This window comes from Glossina fuscipes, unplaced genomic scaffold, assembly GCF_014805625.2.
Source record: "Glossina fuscipes isolate IAEA_lab_2018 unplaced genomic scaffold, Yale_Gfus_2 59, whole genome shotgun sequence".
In the NCBI taxonomy this organism is placed as follows: Eukaryota; Metazoa; Arthropoda; class Insecta; order Diptera; family Glossinidae; genus Glossina; species Glossina fuscipes.
In genome coordinates this window covers 5803124-5818256 of record NW_023998431.1, presented here as the reverse complement: position 1 = coordinate 5818256, position 15133 = coordinate 5803124, and the positions used below count along the sequence as shown (strand labels likewise).

The 15133-nt window shown below is 35.9% G+C and overlaps 2 protein-coding genes and 1 non-coding gene across 5 annotated transcripts; 1 reads left to right on the top strand and 2 right to left on the bottom strand.

Annotated features, from left to right (window-relative positions):
- The first annotated feature begins 248 nt into the window (after positions 1-248).
- On the top strand, positions 249-13643 carry LOC119637273 (serine/threonine-protein kinase Smg1). 3 transcript variants are annotated; one of them, XM_038033179.1, is made up of 10 exons: positions 249-724; positions 814-1180; positions 1264-3529; positions 3598-7140; positions 8916-9247; positions 9332-10664; positions 10736-11728; positions 11799-12162; positions 12239-12699; positions 12769-13643. In XM_038033179.1, exons 1-9 carry the CDS (start codon positions 409-411, stop codon positions 12439-12441), a joined length of 9717 nt encoding a protein of 3238 aa, XP_037889107.1. In that variant the 5' UTR covers positions 249-408; the 3' UTR covers positions 12442-12699; positions 12769-13643. The 3 variants fall into 3 exon arrangements, with proteins under 3 accessions (XP_037889107.1, XP_037889106.1, XP_037889105.1); XM_038033178.1 differs by having other exon boundaries at positions 784-1180; positions 12242-12699; XM_038033177.1 differs by having other exon boundaries at positions 784-1180.
- Positions 7156-8908, bottom strand: LOC119637274 (adenosine receptor A3). The gene is made up of 3 exons (XM_038033180.1): positions 8004-8908; positions 7642-7948; positions 7156-7584 (listed from the first exon to the last, which is right to left on the bottom strand). Exons 1-3 carry the CDS (start codon positions 8438-8440, stop codon positions 7210-7212), a joined length of 1119 nt encoding a protein of 372 aa, XP_037889108.1. The 5' UTR covers positions 8441-8908; the 3' UTR covers positions 7156-7209.
- Trnai-uau lies at positions 13400-13491 on the bottom strand. The gene is given in 2 exon segments: positions 13400-13435; positions 13454-13491. It is a non-coding gene; the product is annotated as a tRNA-Ile (tRNA).
- Positions 13644-15133: the final 1490 nt, after the last annotated feature.

Here is a 15133-nt window from a genome sequence, read left to right as displayed (position 1 = left end):
GCAAGTCATTCCTACGGGAAGCAAAAGATATTCCCACATTTTGTATTTGTATAATATTGTAATAACTATGTTTATCAAAAAAAGAAAACACGAGGTATTCTATATATATATGAAGTAGTAAGATTTACAATGTACCTCCACTATGTGATATTCTTTCTACCAAAGTCCTCATTATATACAATATCTAAGGCACATGCATTTTCTTACCACAAAAACTGTTACTTGGAATCCCTGCGCGCATTTGTCACAGAATATCGTATTTTCTTAAATCCATTCATTTTCATTTAATAAATTTATACGCGTTAAATATTTTGTGTGTGTAGAATTTATACCGTCGTTCATTTAAGCAATTAATTGGCAACAAATAAATGTGGTTTTATTTGTTTCCGGAGATCAAATTCGTTTGCGATGGATATGAATGATGGTTATCCGTATGAAAAAAAATCCGAAAATAATTCGAATAGCTCCTGCGAAAACCTGTTAGTCAGTGATGCCAACGCATACAAACAACAGGACTCCAGAATGTGGTTAATTAATGGTATGGATCGGCCGGAAAGAAAATCAGCTTTGTCTCAAGATGATTGCGAAAACCAACAAGCAATTGGTGATACTTGCCACAGTCAGCAGCATTTCAAGGCCAATATTAGTGAGTTGCGTGAGTATGTGGAAGGAGCCCAATTAGTTGTAAAAAAAGATATCTTTACTATTCAAGAGAATCCGGAAGGTAATTTAAGTCCAACTTTAAATTTTATATATATGAAAGTTTATTTTATGCATATATAGGCATGTCCAACTCTAATCATAAATATCCAGCTAAACAATTAAATCATCTATCGTTATTATCGGAAAATTTGCGCATATCAAAAATATTAAGACGACTTTTAGCTGAGGATAACGGGAAAATAGCGCTGGAATTATGTAAAAAATTGGACACTGCAGTTCGAAGTCAATCAAATTCAGTATACATATGTCGTTCTTTCGACTACCTATTTGAGAATATGATAAACGTGCTAAATAAAAGTCCTTTCGAGTGCCTGGAAGTGGCTAGTGGCATTTTGGGCGTAATGGGTTACATAAATCGGACCGATTACGCTATTTATAAAATGCATTTGACCAAAGCGTACATGAACCATCCCAAAATACGGAAATACTTAATGCTGGCTCTGAAGACAACTATAAGGTATATAATAGCAGCATGATCAATAATAATACATTTTTACACAATTCTTTTACGGACATAACTTGAACAACTGCATTTTTTAGTTGTGATGCTGTTAACCTTAGCCTCGTGACTTACAGTGAAGGTTTGCTTAGTCTACTCAAAGAATACCTCGAAAATTCCGAAGCTGGGGAGAACTTTATTGCAGTTAGCGACACGATTGGTGAATTTTCCAAGCATTATAAAATTGCTTTCCAAACTCACTTCACCGATATTGTTGACATTATTATTGGTTGGCATTTAGAGATTGAACAATCATCTGAGCTAAAACGTCATTGTGCGAAAGTGTTACAACAATTTGCTCCATATTTTCTAAGCGAATTAAATTTCACCTACGGACTACTGGTACAATTCATTGAAGACATTGACGTCTGTTGTGAAGAAATTTTAAGTACGGACTGTAGTGCTAAAGTTAAGCAGGAAGCAGAATGTCGACTAGGGGCTTTTATAGGCGCCTTCACATCGATCATTAAAGCTTTAATATCTAAGAACCACGACTTCTCAACGTATTCCAATGCTCAAACTATACTTAACAATGCTTTAACCGCTATCAGCAAAGCCGGGCAACATATCTCAAACGGTGTGGTCATAGTTAGCGAGGCGACGACACTTAACCTAAATGAATTCTATTGTTTGTTTATCTTAAATCAAAGCATGCAGTTGATAACAGTTGCTGCCGTAGAAGACCTGCTGGAAATGCAATTAAAAATATTACCACAGTGCAACATTAATCAGCAGTGTAGTGTTTTATATCTGATATTAACCACCGTAAAACAATTTAAAACTCAATTGCCTTTAAGCTTTGTCAATCTAATAATGAAAACTACATGCAATCCAGTACAAGAGCTCAAACTTAGTTGCGATTCCAAGGCATATAAATTGCTGTTAAAAATTTATCACGATATATTAATGATTAAAAATGTACCCCTGTTACAGAAAGCTTATCATCATATAACAGCGGACGTTAACGATATTATTGCCCACTTAGCTAATGGTAAAAATCTTAACATAAGCGGACGTGCAGAAACTTTACTAAATTTCTACGTAGCTGCCTTAGCAATTTTGGGCACTCAAACTTCCTCCATTATTGGCATGTATGCCCTAAATCCATCAATACTAGAATTATTGATACACAATTGTCGAGCAGCCGATCAACATTTGTGGTCGCAATATCCTGCTTTGCATGAAGCTTTGCTGCAGTTGATTATTGTTCACTGCTCAAAGAACCACAATTTTCGTCAAACATCACGTTTATTAACTCAACAGCAGGATATTAGTTCTCCTACATCGGAAAACTTCGTTATGATATTGAAATTTTTAGCTAATATATTTCAATGGTATGAATCTCCGGCAATAATAAAATGGTTGGGGCAGATTTTAGAAGAATGTCAACCTCAGCATAAGGTTTTAATTCATCACATAAATTTTCGGGAACTGTGCGAAGCTATCATTGCCTTTTCTCAAAACAAACCAATGATGTACTCAAGATTTTTCTTTATAATTTTACATTATCCGAAATTACCTCAGGACTTACTGCTAAATATAAGGGATATAGCTTTGTGTTTATTGGACGCCGCAGATATAAACGTCAGTCGCATTTATTGTTCTATACTGGGAAAATTACCGCTTGAGATTTGCTTGCAACCAAATAAAGACGGTCAGTTTTTTTCCCTGTATAAAAACGAAATTACATCTTTGTTACAATGGCAAAAAACCACTCAATGCTTTTTCGCTCTGCGTCCTAAATATTTCAAGTCGATAATGGAAAGTATGGAACCTATGAATATCAATAGCAACATAGTTGCCTATCAGAAGTACTTCGATAGAACCTCTTCGGGTCAACATCGGCAAAATTTTGCCGAGTACGCGCAAAATATAGCTCAACATTCAGCTCTTCTATGCCAACATTTACAATATGAATGCGCTCGACACTGTGTGCAGCAAAAATTACGCACTTCTTTAGGGAAACCGCAAGAAACTTTTCTTGCCATTGAAGGGATTGTGATGAAATTTGCGCGTCTACTGGCCGAAAAAGAAAGTCTTCCGGCCAATTTGAAAAACCCAAATGACATCATAGAAATTCAGAAGAACGCTCGCATGCTCTTAGGCTTTTTAGAGAACCTTGAAAAACATATTTACAATGCTGGTGAGGGCACAGCTTATGCAATGTTACCAGTAGAAAAACCAGCAAAAACATTCTTTCGTGTAAATGCCACTACGTGTCGCGAATGGTTTAAACGTATACGTACCGCCGTTAATTTGATAGCTCTGCATAGTTTAGAGCCAGAAATGGTTATACGATATTCTGAGGTAAGATTTTTTTTTAATTTCGCCCAATATTTTCTAAAATTGTCAATTGAACCATTTACCATTATTAGAATATTTTACGCGCAGAAAATAGTGTTACAAATCCAGCCTTGTTGGATCGTACGGTTACGTCAATGGTGTGGGCTCTATTGAACTGTGGCGAGGCTGATAGTCTGCAAGGTCTATTCGTCTGGCTAAAAGCTAAAAACGGTGATCGCTTTAATTGGATACAGCATGCAGTTGAACAGGCAACCGGTCATTTGGAGCAAGCCGCAAATGGTTATACCAAAATTCTCCGTAAAGATAATTTGAAAAATATGGATAATTTTGTTAAAGAGTTCTTTCAAAGGCAACTAGCTGAATGCCTTTACAATACCGCACGTTGGTCAGAAATTTTAAATATATCTGATGACAATATAAGTTACACAAGATCGCATTTACATTTGATAGAATCCATCTATGAAAATTCTCCCTACAATACTAAACAGGAGAACATTAATCAAGCCTGGATGGAGCTAACTGAATGGCCCATTTGCAATAATGAGGGGAGCAACATTAAAAGTGTATACTCAAAACCCCATAGTTATTCTTATGACGATACTTTATTGAAATTAAAAGATGCGTGTATTCACGAGGCTACTTCGGGTGGAGATCAAAATTCAGTGGTTGAAACACTTCAAATTATAGTGCAAAAAACTTTACGTGAAGCTGTAATGCATGGATGCGAACCAGCAAAGCAGAACCAGCAGTTTATGGAATTTCTAATCATCAATAGCGTCGTGGAGAAATTACTGCTCAGTGAACGCAAGGAACTCGCTCTAAATAAAGAAAATTTTCTGAGTAACACATCTTCTTATCTGACCACCAAGCAGTTGTTGTGGTCTTTGATAATCGCCCAGAGGCAAGAAGGCCTTGTCAACAACTCTGGACTCTTTTTGAAAGCGGCAATCAGTGCTAGACGTGAAGGCAATACAAGTTATTGTCAATCGCTTTTGGAACGTTTCTTTTCCTTGAAAGGGTTAGGAACAGATTTATCTACAATTGCGGAAGAGTTAAAGACGGCAAAGCTTAAAGTAAATTGTAACGACACAGAGCTCTTAAATGGATTCAACGAACTCTCAAAATACTCTTATGCGCAATCTAACTCATTAGCGGATGCCTTAGAATTGGAGGCAGCTTGCTGCTCTCAAATCATCGAACAAAATTCGGAAAATTTTCTCCAGCAGAATGCTGCGATGTGTTGTGAAATCTTTTTGACCATGGCCGATTGGCTAAACACTCAACGAATTAGCACACCCAGTAGTCCTAATTACGGGCAATTTCAAAGGTTGTTGAACCAGTTACCTGATATATCCATCTGCACAGATAAGACGACTCAATTATCATTGCCCAGCCAAGATCATGCGGTAGGAAAACTCTTACACGCCAGTGTTTTAACTAAGAGTGATTGCGGCGATGCTTGGTTTAGCTATGGAAACTGGTGCTATCGCTGGGGCAAAAAAATTATGGAAGCGCGAAATCTGGAGCAAGCATCCGACCCAAAGGCGAGCAAGCTTTCAAAGCATGATATTTCACTAATAACTGAACAATTAGATGATAAGATCCCAGACAATCCAGAAGTAGTTGAACAGGTTATAAATATTCTAAATTCTCATATGTTGAATACTATGAATGATGGTGGAGTAGAAGATTCAGATAACAATGCCACCAGTGCTAGCGACATTTTGGAGTCAGAGCTACAAAAAATTAAACTCCTCTCTTCTGAACAAGTAAGCGTTATTTTGTTGATTTGGCGCAACGCTCATAAAGGTATGTATCGTTTTTACGAAGAAGCTACGCGAGCTTACTTCAAATATTTGGCCATTGAAAGTGAGAAAAATTCCACGTATTCGAAGCGGCCAACTTCGGAAGAAAGTATAATTGAAGACTGTACATTTGTGACAACCACCTTAAGGATATTGCGTTTAATTGTTAAACATGCTGCTGGACTACAAGACGTCTTGGAGGAGGGTCTATCTAATACTCCGTTGCGGCCTTGGAAAGTCATAGTACCACAACTGTTTAGCAGACTCAATCATCATGAACCATATGTGAGGCGTAGTGTATCGGATCTACTGTGTCGCTTATCCATCCATCAACCTCAATTGATTATATTTCCTGCTGTAGTTGGTGCTCAGCAGGAACTGAATCATCGCGAAAGTAACCAAGTGACGCTATCAAATTGCTTCGGAACATTATTACATATGTTGTCCGAACAAGCGCCAGAAACTGTGCTACATGTTCAATTGTTGGTGAAAGAGTTGCGGCGCATCACTTTTTTATGGGAAGAATATTGGATGCATTCTTTGACACAGTTCTACGCAGAATATTCACCTCTTTACAACGCTTTAGAGGCAGAGACAAAAAAAACAAACGCTAATACCAAGGAAACCATTCTTTTTAAATACGAGATTTTTATGAAACATTTGTTATCAGATTTCCAGCAGATAACAACAGTGACAGACAAAGAGCCCGAAACGAACTATGAACGAAGCTTTCAGGAGCGCTTCAAGCCACACATTAGCGCTGTCCTTGCGGAGTTGCAGAAGTCTTTAACCCTACAAAAACCCAACGACTGTTGGACAAAAATTAAGCAACTCTATACAATCTTTCAACAAAGGCCTTTAAGGGGCAATAACTCGAATATGAAAGTCTCAGATATAAGTCCAGTGTTGTCAAATATGCAAAATACCGGCATAACTATGCCCGGACTAGATATTTATGAGCAGCCCGCGGTATACATCAAATCCGTAGACAGTTTGGCTTACATATTACCTACCAAGACTAAACCGAAAAAATTGTCTTTCTATGGCAGCAACGGTCACAGATATACTTTTTTGTTCAAAGGACAAGAGGATCTACATTTGGATGAACGTATCATGCAATTTTTGTCAATTTCAAATTCGATGATGGCACGCTCCCATGAGATATGGACAAAGACAGATTCTTTTAAAGCTCATCATTACAATGTCATACCTTTAGGAAATCAATCGGGTTTAATCAGCTGGGTTGACGGTCTTACGCCTTTATTTGCCATATATAAAAAATGGCAGCAACGTGATGCCTTGCTCAAACAGCAACAAAACGATCGTCAAGGTGGAGTTAGCGGCCAAGCAATTCAAGAGAGTTCTATGGTAATCAATGCTAGTCGACCTTCTGAACTGTACTTTAATAAGTTAGAGCCATTGCTAGCTGAACACAAACTTAAGGTGACTGATCCGAGAAAACAATGGCCCATTCAAGTTTTGCGATCTGCTCTAAGACAATTAACCAAAGAAACACCAAGAGATTTGCTTTCCAAAGAAATCTGGTGCCAATCTACAACGGCTGTAGAATGGCGTAAGGCAATCAGGCATTATTCGATCTCATTGGCTGTTATGTCTATCATTGGTTATGTAATTGGGCTTGGGGATCGTCATTTGGATAATGTTTTGATTAAATTATCCACAGGTGAAATTGTGCACATTGATTATAATGTCTGCTTCGAAAAAGGCAAAACGTTGCGTATACCTGAGAAGGTCCCATTTCGACTGACTCCAAATCTTGTAGATGCCTTGGGGCTAACCGGTACTGAGGTAAGTTTTATTAAAGAATTCAAAAAACGTTTAGCGTATGTAACTGACAATCAACTTTATTTCAAATGATTAAAATTTAATTGTGTAAATTTTGGGTAAACGATCATTTTTCGCGCAAGCAACAATAGGCATTTCGATAGTGTCGTTGGCACAAGAAAGTGAATTTCTTTTGTGAGTGGCTGTTGAATTGCTAAAACTTACTATTAAACTAGTCGGATGCACGTTGGGACTTCGGCAACGTAAGAGTAGATTAAAAGCACGTCGAAAACTTTTGTTCTTCCAACAATAGATAATCGGGTTCAGAGCAGAGTTTGTCATAGCTAAAGAGAAGGCTGCTCTGTACAGTAGCGGTTCGACATTGAAAATGTTGAAGATTTGAGCACACACCACAATAAAATAGGGCAACCAGCATAAAGAAAAACAGCCCATTATAAAGAAAACGATCTGAAATATTTCATTTTCGATAACACCAGAGCTATAGGTAATTTACTTTACTAATACCTGTGTCGATCTCCAATCCGAACTCAGTAGAATGGAAGGATTCATCGACCGCGGCAGTTGTCTTACTTGTTTAGCTTGTTTGGACGCTACGCGTAAAATTCTCATATACATGAGCACCATCAATAGCCAAATGACGATGAAAGACGGAAATATAAAACCAGTCATATACCAGGGTGGTAACACCTCATCAAATTCACATTCACGAGCAGTTTTCCAATGATTGCAAAACATGGGTATAATTGCCACGAAAGCTCCCATAATCCAATTGCAAACAATAACGGACAAAACAATCCGTGGCGTCATGAACCTATGATTTGAACATTTAAACATGTCACCGGAATAAGCATTTGCAACTATTATACCTTTTATAATGCAAAGCATAGATTATGGCAATATAGCGGTCAACAGAAATTGTGATTAGCGTTAAAATTGATACGCAGCAAGCAAAAATAACCAGAAAAAAGCGCATTAAACAGTAATTGTGATGTATACCCAAATCCAAACCTAAATAAAAGCTTAAATGATATGGTAAAGTTAAACCAACGACAACATCTGCAACAGCCAAAGACAGTATGAAACGATTGGATAGCAAAGAGCGTAGACGGCGGCAACTACGCACTGCTATAATAACTAAAACATTTCCACTTAATATGCATATAAATAAGACAACATTCACAAAAGCCCAAAGAACAGTTGACCAATGAAGACCAGTAGCAACGGCAAAATTTTCTGCTTTACCAGAATCGGAAGTTTCAAGCTCTATTTTTGTTATGCAAATGTTAACACTATGCAAATTCATTATTTATTTATTAACTCTTTCGTTCTTAAAATGTTGTCGAAATTTTTACACTAGCCTTTATACAGCTGGTAATAACATAGAGTTCTTTACGCATAAATAATTTTGGAATTTTACGAATTTTGATATCTTCTTTTCAATAATCTGATAAATAGTACTTCTATATCATTCATGGCGTGTCTGTTTAATGTCAAATGCGGAATAACACATCATTGTGTTGTATAAATAAACTGATAAAATGAAAAGGAGTTATTTTGCACTCGTATGACAACAGCACGTTAAAATAAGTGATTATAGACAAAATTGCATAATAACTATGCAGACATCCTACGCACGCAGACCACAGGCTTGCGCTGTTATCAACTTAATGATAGTGTGTTAGTTTTATGATAGTTGATGAGATAGTATGATGAGATCAAAACGTTAGAGTGGATACTGATTTGTTGGGTTATGTTTAATTTCTGGCTTTTTCTAACAGGGTGCATTTCGATTAAGTTGCGAATACGTTTTGAAAACCTTACGCCGTGAACGTGAGACACTGCTTACTTTGCTGGAAGCCTTTGTCTACGATCCCCTAGTGGATTGGACAGTAAATGATGATGGGACAACAACAGTATCTCGCGTAACTTCAGCACACGTAGCAGCTGCAAGCATAACCGCTTTGGATAACTCTTCTAATGTAGCTATTAAGGATTTATCACGATTTTCTGCAAAAGATATGTACCAAAAGCGTAAACAAGATGTCGATTTGTCGCGGCAAGCAATTATTGTACGCTGCCAAGAAACTCAACCGTTATGGCTTAAGTACAAGTAAGTTCACATTAAGTCCACAAGTCCATAAGTCCACAAAACATTGAATATTTGTATTCATCTTTCTTTTATTCCTATATCTAGAGAAAATTTAGATATGCAACTTAACGCTCTTCTAAATCTTGCTGAACTGTTTAAAGAGAATCGGCGAAATGTTTCATTACTTGAACACGAGCGAGACAGTTTTATTAAACAGCAAGCTATGGTTCGGGAATTGGAAGCTTTGGGTACAGCAAAAGCCAGTCATGCCTTGAACACTGTTACGCAGCGTTATAATACTTATAAAAAAAACTTGACATCTTTTCAAGATTTACGCGCAAGTTTGAAGCAAACTTTTAAAAATCTAGAGATATATGTCACAACGTACTTTGAAGTGCTCTTAAATCCCGAAGAATTAGAAAAAGTTGGCATGAAACCATTGTTAACAGGTGATGATGCAGTTATATTGGAATATCTTGATCACTTAAAACAAATACGTCACACTAGTGAATGGCAAGAATTATGCGGCAAAATAGAGTATTCTAAAGATGAAATGTATACCGCCATTCAACAAGCGGAAATCACAGTTAAAGAATGTCAAAGCATCTTATTGCAATACAGTCGCATTATGCAATATATACCTCGGGAATATTTTCGGAACAACCATTTAATGCGATACAAGAAATTATATGAAAAGTTGATATCAAATCAAATGCCAGCAGATGAATGTCTCCTTGACACTGCAACGTTTAATAATAGTAATGAAACCTATGTTCGACTGTATTTCGAAAAACTTCAAAACGTTTGCCAAGATTTAAATGATACAAAATTATTATGCAGCAAGACGTTGCAAAAACGCGATTTAAAACAAGACGATTTGCGTTTATTGGCACGCAAATCTCTCGAAAAACACGACAAATTGCTCGATGAAACACCGGAACAAAACGAGCGACTTTTAAAACTGTCTATTGTGAAAACCATGTCATCCGCTTATAAAGCTTTTAGCTCAAATATTGATACTAGAATAGCAACACGAAACCATTTAACAGTCGATTATCATTTAAATTTTGTCGAAATGATAGATGAATTTGTGAATATATTAAGTGAAACCCTGCATGATTCGGATAATTATGAGATCGTCCGCACATTGGTGATATGTTTGAAACAAATGGTACAACTGAAGGATAACCTGAATTGTTTGCCCGAAAAGATTTTATCACTTCTAACGACTGATAATAAATTTGATTTGGAGTGCATTTTAGCAGATAAAACTTTCACTCGCCTGCTGCGCCTTTGGTCGGTTCATAATGGTTTCAATGTCGTAATAAATTCTATAAATGAAATTGTGGAAAGTTTAGGAAAGTCTATGCAATCGTTACAAATTAATATGTTAAAGGCTATGAACAGTTTAGAAAACCTGAATGATGACGAATTGCTGGTAAGTCAAATTTTCAGTAAAATTTCTTTTAATTCTACTTTCTTAACAACTATGTACTTTGTTTTTTTAAGGCCATCTGCCATTTGGATATCAATAGTTTTTTGATGACGTTGTGCAATAATTTATTTGTGAAACTCTTCACGACCATGAAAAGCCACGTGGACTCTATGAGAACTAGCGAATCTTCAACACCACTGAATGTTTACAATGCGCGGCTGATATATGACAGCATTAACGATTCGATTCTCGATTTTGAAAGTACCTGTTTATTAAAATTATCACAATGTTGTTTCCAAACAATTTGCCACAAAATTCAGAATGAATTCAAATCACTTTCCGATACTAAAGAAGACTTTGTTCATACCGACTACATTTGTCAGTGGCTTCATGAAGCTCTTCAAGCAAACTACACTTATCGATATGATAAGAAAACACTACTATATGAATCACAATTAATGGAGCATCAACAATTAGTAACTAATGCTTTCTATTGGGCTCATGAATCTATTTTGAACGAATTTATAACGCCCGATCATCACCTGTTATTAACTAAACCAGATCTAATAGACGTTTTACGGTTGCTTAATAAACTATTAGTAGCTAGGCAGTCCACGGCAGCTAAGATACAATCTGAACTTGACATCGATAAAAGGTTTTTTGTACAGAAACTGCAAAACCAAGAACTTGTAACTGCAAATGAGTATTTTGATGCTCTTAAGGCGCGTTGCATTTTCTATATTAATTTACTAGAGCAATTAACACTTTACTGTAATATTCTGTTACAATTTGAAATGGCACCCGGAGACAATCTTTACATAACAGCAATGCGAGAATTCGAGCAAGTTCATCAAAGATTAAGGGCCAGCGAAATAGCTATAACACCAGTGGAGCGTTCACTAGTACAACTTTTAGATCCGGAAGATGCAATTGATCAATACTGGATTGAAAATGTATCAGCGCTGTTAGAAGAAATGATCTTCACCGTTCAAAAAAAAATTTGCAGCTTAGAAAAAAAAAAGGAAACTATCGAAAAAAATCTAGTCACACAGGGCCAACAATTACAAGTAAGTGTTACAATCAATCACAACGCATAAAAAATGTGTATAAAAATCGAATGTCGTTTTTCTTCCTTAGTATCTTTTAAATTCCTCTGTACGTTTAGATTTGCGACAACTCTTAAAAATGTTCACAAAATCATTTAAACAAAGTACTAGTAAATTAGATTCGACCACGGAGTTGCGAGATTTACAGCATGCTATTAAGTTACTTCAAACTAAATTAAATGATCTGCAATTGTATGTGGGAACACAAGAATTTGATGAACAATCTCTCGATCAAATTGTGGAAAAGGTTAAAGAACTTCAATGCTTAGGTCAACAAAACAACGATAAATTGTTGCTAATGATTGAGAATTTCTTAAATACAGATTGTAACCGTGTGGATCTAAGTAATAATCAATGTATCAATTTGTCTCCAAATCGTCAAATGGAGAATAGCGGTAAATTAATTGCTGTTTTAAAATAATTCAATAATTCAATGATATAATTTACAAATCCATATTTTATTCATTTCAGTAGCTAGTAGTCAAATTAGCGAACAAAAACGTAACGCATACGCTGTCTCTGTTTGGAAGCGTATACGTATGAAATTAGATGGTCGCGATCCAGATCCCAATCGCCGTAGCACTGTTAATGAACAAGTCGACTTTGTTATACGCGAAGCCATCAGTGAGGACAATCTAGCCTCCTTATATGAAGGCTGGACTCCTTGGGTCTAATGGAATAGCTAATTGGCTCCGCAGCGAGGAGCTTGGGTTAATAATATGCAAAATTACCTCAGTTCCGAAACAAATCAAGCGTATCACTATTTAACCAACCACAACAAAACATCGTTTGGACGTATGTATGTAAAAAAATAGGCTACAGCAATATATCATCATGATGGGAGGCAAAGGAGGCAGATCCGAGGTTTAATACAACATTCAACAAATAACGGTCGTTTACTCCTGCAGAATGCATTAGAGTTTGATCGTAACGTAAGCTTCATTAATCCTAAGTGAAATTTCCTCCAAAGAAGTTTATGAAAACTTTTATTGTTTGATTAGGGGGACGCTTTGCTACACATGGTCGCAAATTACATTGAAGTACGTGGCCCCGATGTCAGATATCTACTGCTTGCGATATTTGTTATATTTTTTGTTTAAAAGATAAACTATTTCTCTCCTCCAAATAATTCAAAATTTTGTACCGAAATTACATCTGTTGTGTTATCCATTGGTTAACATTATTTCTCCATTTCTGTTTAACGTATTCATCTTTCACATTTGTGAAACAATCCAGGACAAAAGAGATTTAATAAAAATATTCCGCATTCAAGAATTGCAAACAATAAAATGTGCATCTATTTTCGTTAAAAGTTGTATGATTATGAAAAAGCTCCGAGTTTGAGGTAGCTCTAAATAATTGCAGTGTAAATATCTTTTAAGAGCCATATCTGAAACGAACTGTGTGACTTGCTTCGTTAAAACATTTGACGTACATCTGACCTCATCTTACAGCCGTTAATAAAGAAATAAACTTCTACATACAGTGAAACAGTCATTTAATTTTTTGGATGTTTGGAATTATTGTGGTCGTGTAATCATTCATCGTTCATACCAAAAAACCATCATGCAAAAGAGGTTTTTGGCTATACTTTTTTTTTATAAAAAAATGTACGTTTGAATAAAAAAACCATGCTCCAGGTGAGGCTCGAACTCACAACCCCGGCATTGCTCACAAGTTACTGATTATAAGTACCGTGCGCTAACCAATTGCGCCACTGGAGCCACAACTGAAAATGTTCACAGTATACTCTTAAGCGACTGGCAATAAAAATTATTGAAAGATGGATAATCAAAAAAATGTAAAAATTGTAACTGACTTTATACGCACATTCTATTACGTCAGCAAATAAATAGCCTTGGAAGCAATAGATGGTAAGGCCGGCTTCATCTACTAAAAATGTAACCATAAGTGTTTTCTTAGACAAACATTCGCCACCTTTTATGATATTTTTTTTTATAATATTAAAATCAAAAACTCGCTACTTTAATTCAAAATGTATACAATGGTTTTTCAAAACAATGTGGGTATTATCGCTATTAAGAATTTTGTTGCAGTATTTCACTCAATAGCACCACCAAAATGAATAACTTAATGCATTGACAATGTGAAATCATTTCACAATGAACACTTGAAGCAACATGACATATTTAAGCAAACGGCAGCTGAAAATTTCTCCAATGTGTCCTTTCTGTGTGTCTGCCTATTTCAATTTAAGGGGAAATAAATCAAAAATAAAAAAATAACAGTTATAATTCTTTAGTGGTTTCATTTTCAACTGAAAAATTATTGGTATAATTTACAATCTCGCAAACTTCTTATTATTATTATTATTATTCTTATTATTATTATTTTAGACTAATGAAATAAATTCTTAGACTAAAAAAAAGACATTGAGCACTAGCAACACAGGCTATCGGCTCTAATTAAAAAAAAAAAAAATAAATAATAATAATAAAATGTACATTAGATAGTGAGCTTAGTAGTATTAATAAAGTAATATATTGAATTGATATTCTGTTCTGAAGCTGATTGTAGAATGTCCAAAGGGTTAATCGTTCCAAATGCAATACTTCTAGCCAAGGAAAAGTTAAGGCAGTCGCAGAAAATGTGCTTTATAATGACAGTTTGTCCACAACTGCAGATTGGGGAGGAAGACTTCTTTAAGATCCATTGGTGAGTTGCAATTGTGTGACCAAGGCGAATTCTCGAAAATGTTTGGATCTTGGTTTTCTCCACATTTGTTGGACATAAAGGTGGAGTTAATTGAGGGTTAATGGAAGAGTAGTGTTGGTGATGGTATTGTAAATTTCCTTCTGCAATTTTCTCTTCAACTTTTCTTCCAATGTATCTTTGAAGATCCAACTTTTCCATGACATCATCCATAATTAGTGGAGCAGAAGCAGCATCCTTTGCCGCTCGATCAGCCTACTCATTTCCCAATAAACCGATGTGACTTGGTACCCATAACATTTTAATTTTTCCTTCGGGTGTTGTAATTATATTCCCTAAGTTGTTGATGGTGCTCCATCTCGAAGTCGAAGGATTCCGAATAGCTTGTAATACAGACAAAATGACGGTTTTAAGTTTGTTTCTGTGGGCAAGGTTCGCAGCATGAAGGATAGCTCTGACTTCGATTGTGAAAAAATGTCTTTTTAAAAGATATATATTATACAGTTTCTTTTATTTCTGGATTTTTGGTAAGTGTTCCCCGGGATAGCACCCATAACAGCTAAAACAATATCAGCCTGTCTCCCTATTGAGACATGGTCGGATCAGATTATTGTAGATGAAAATGTCTTTGAGAATTATTATTAGAATATTATTAATAACGATAAGTGACCGAGATTGGTCGTAAATGGCGTT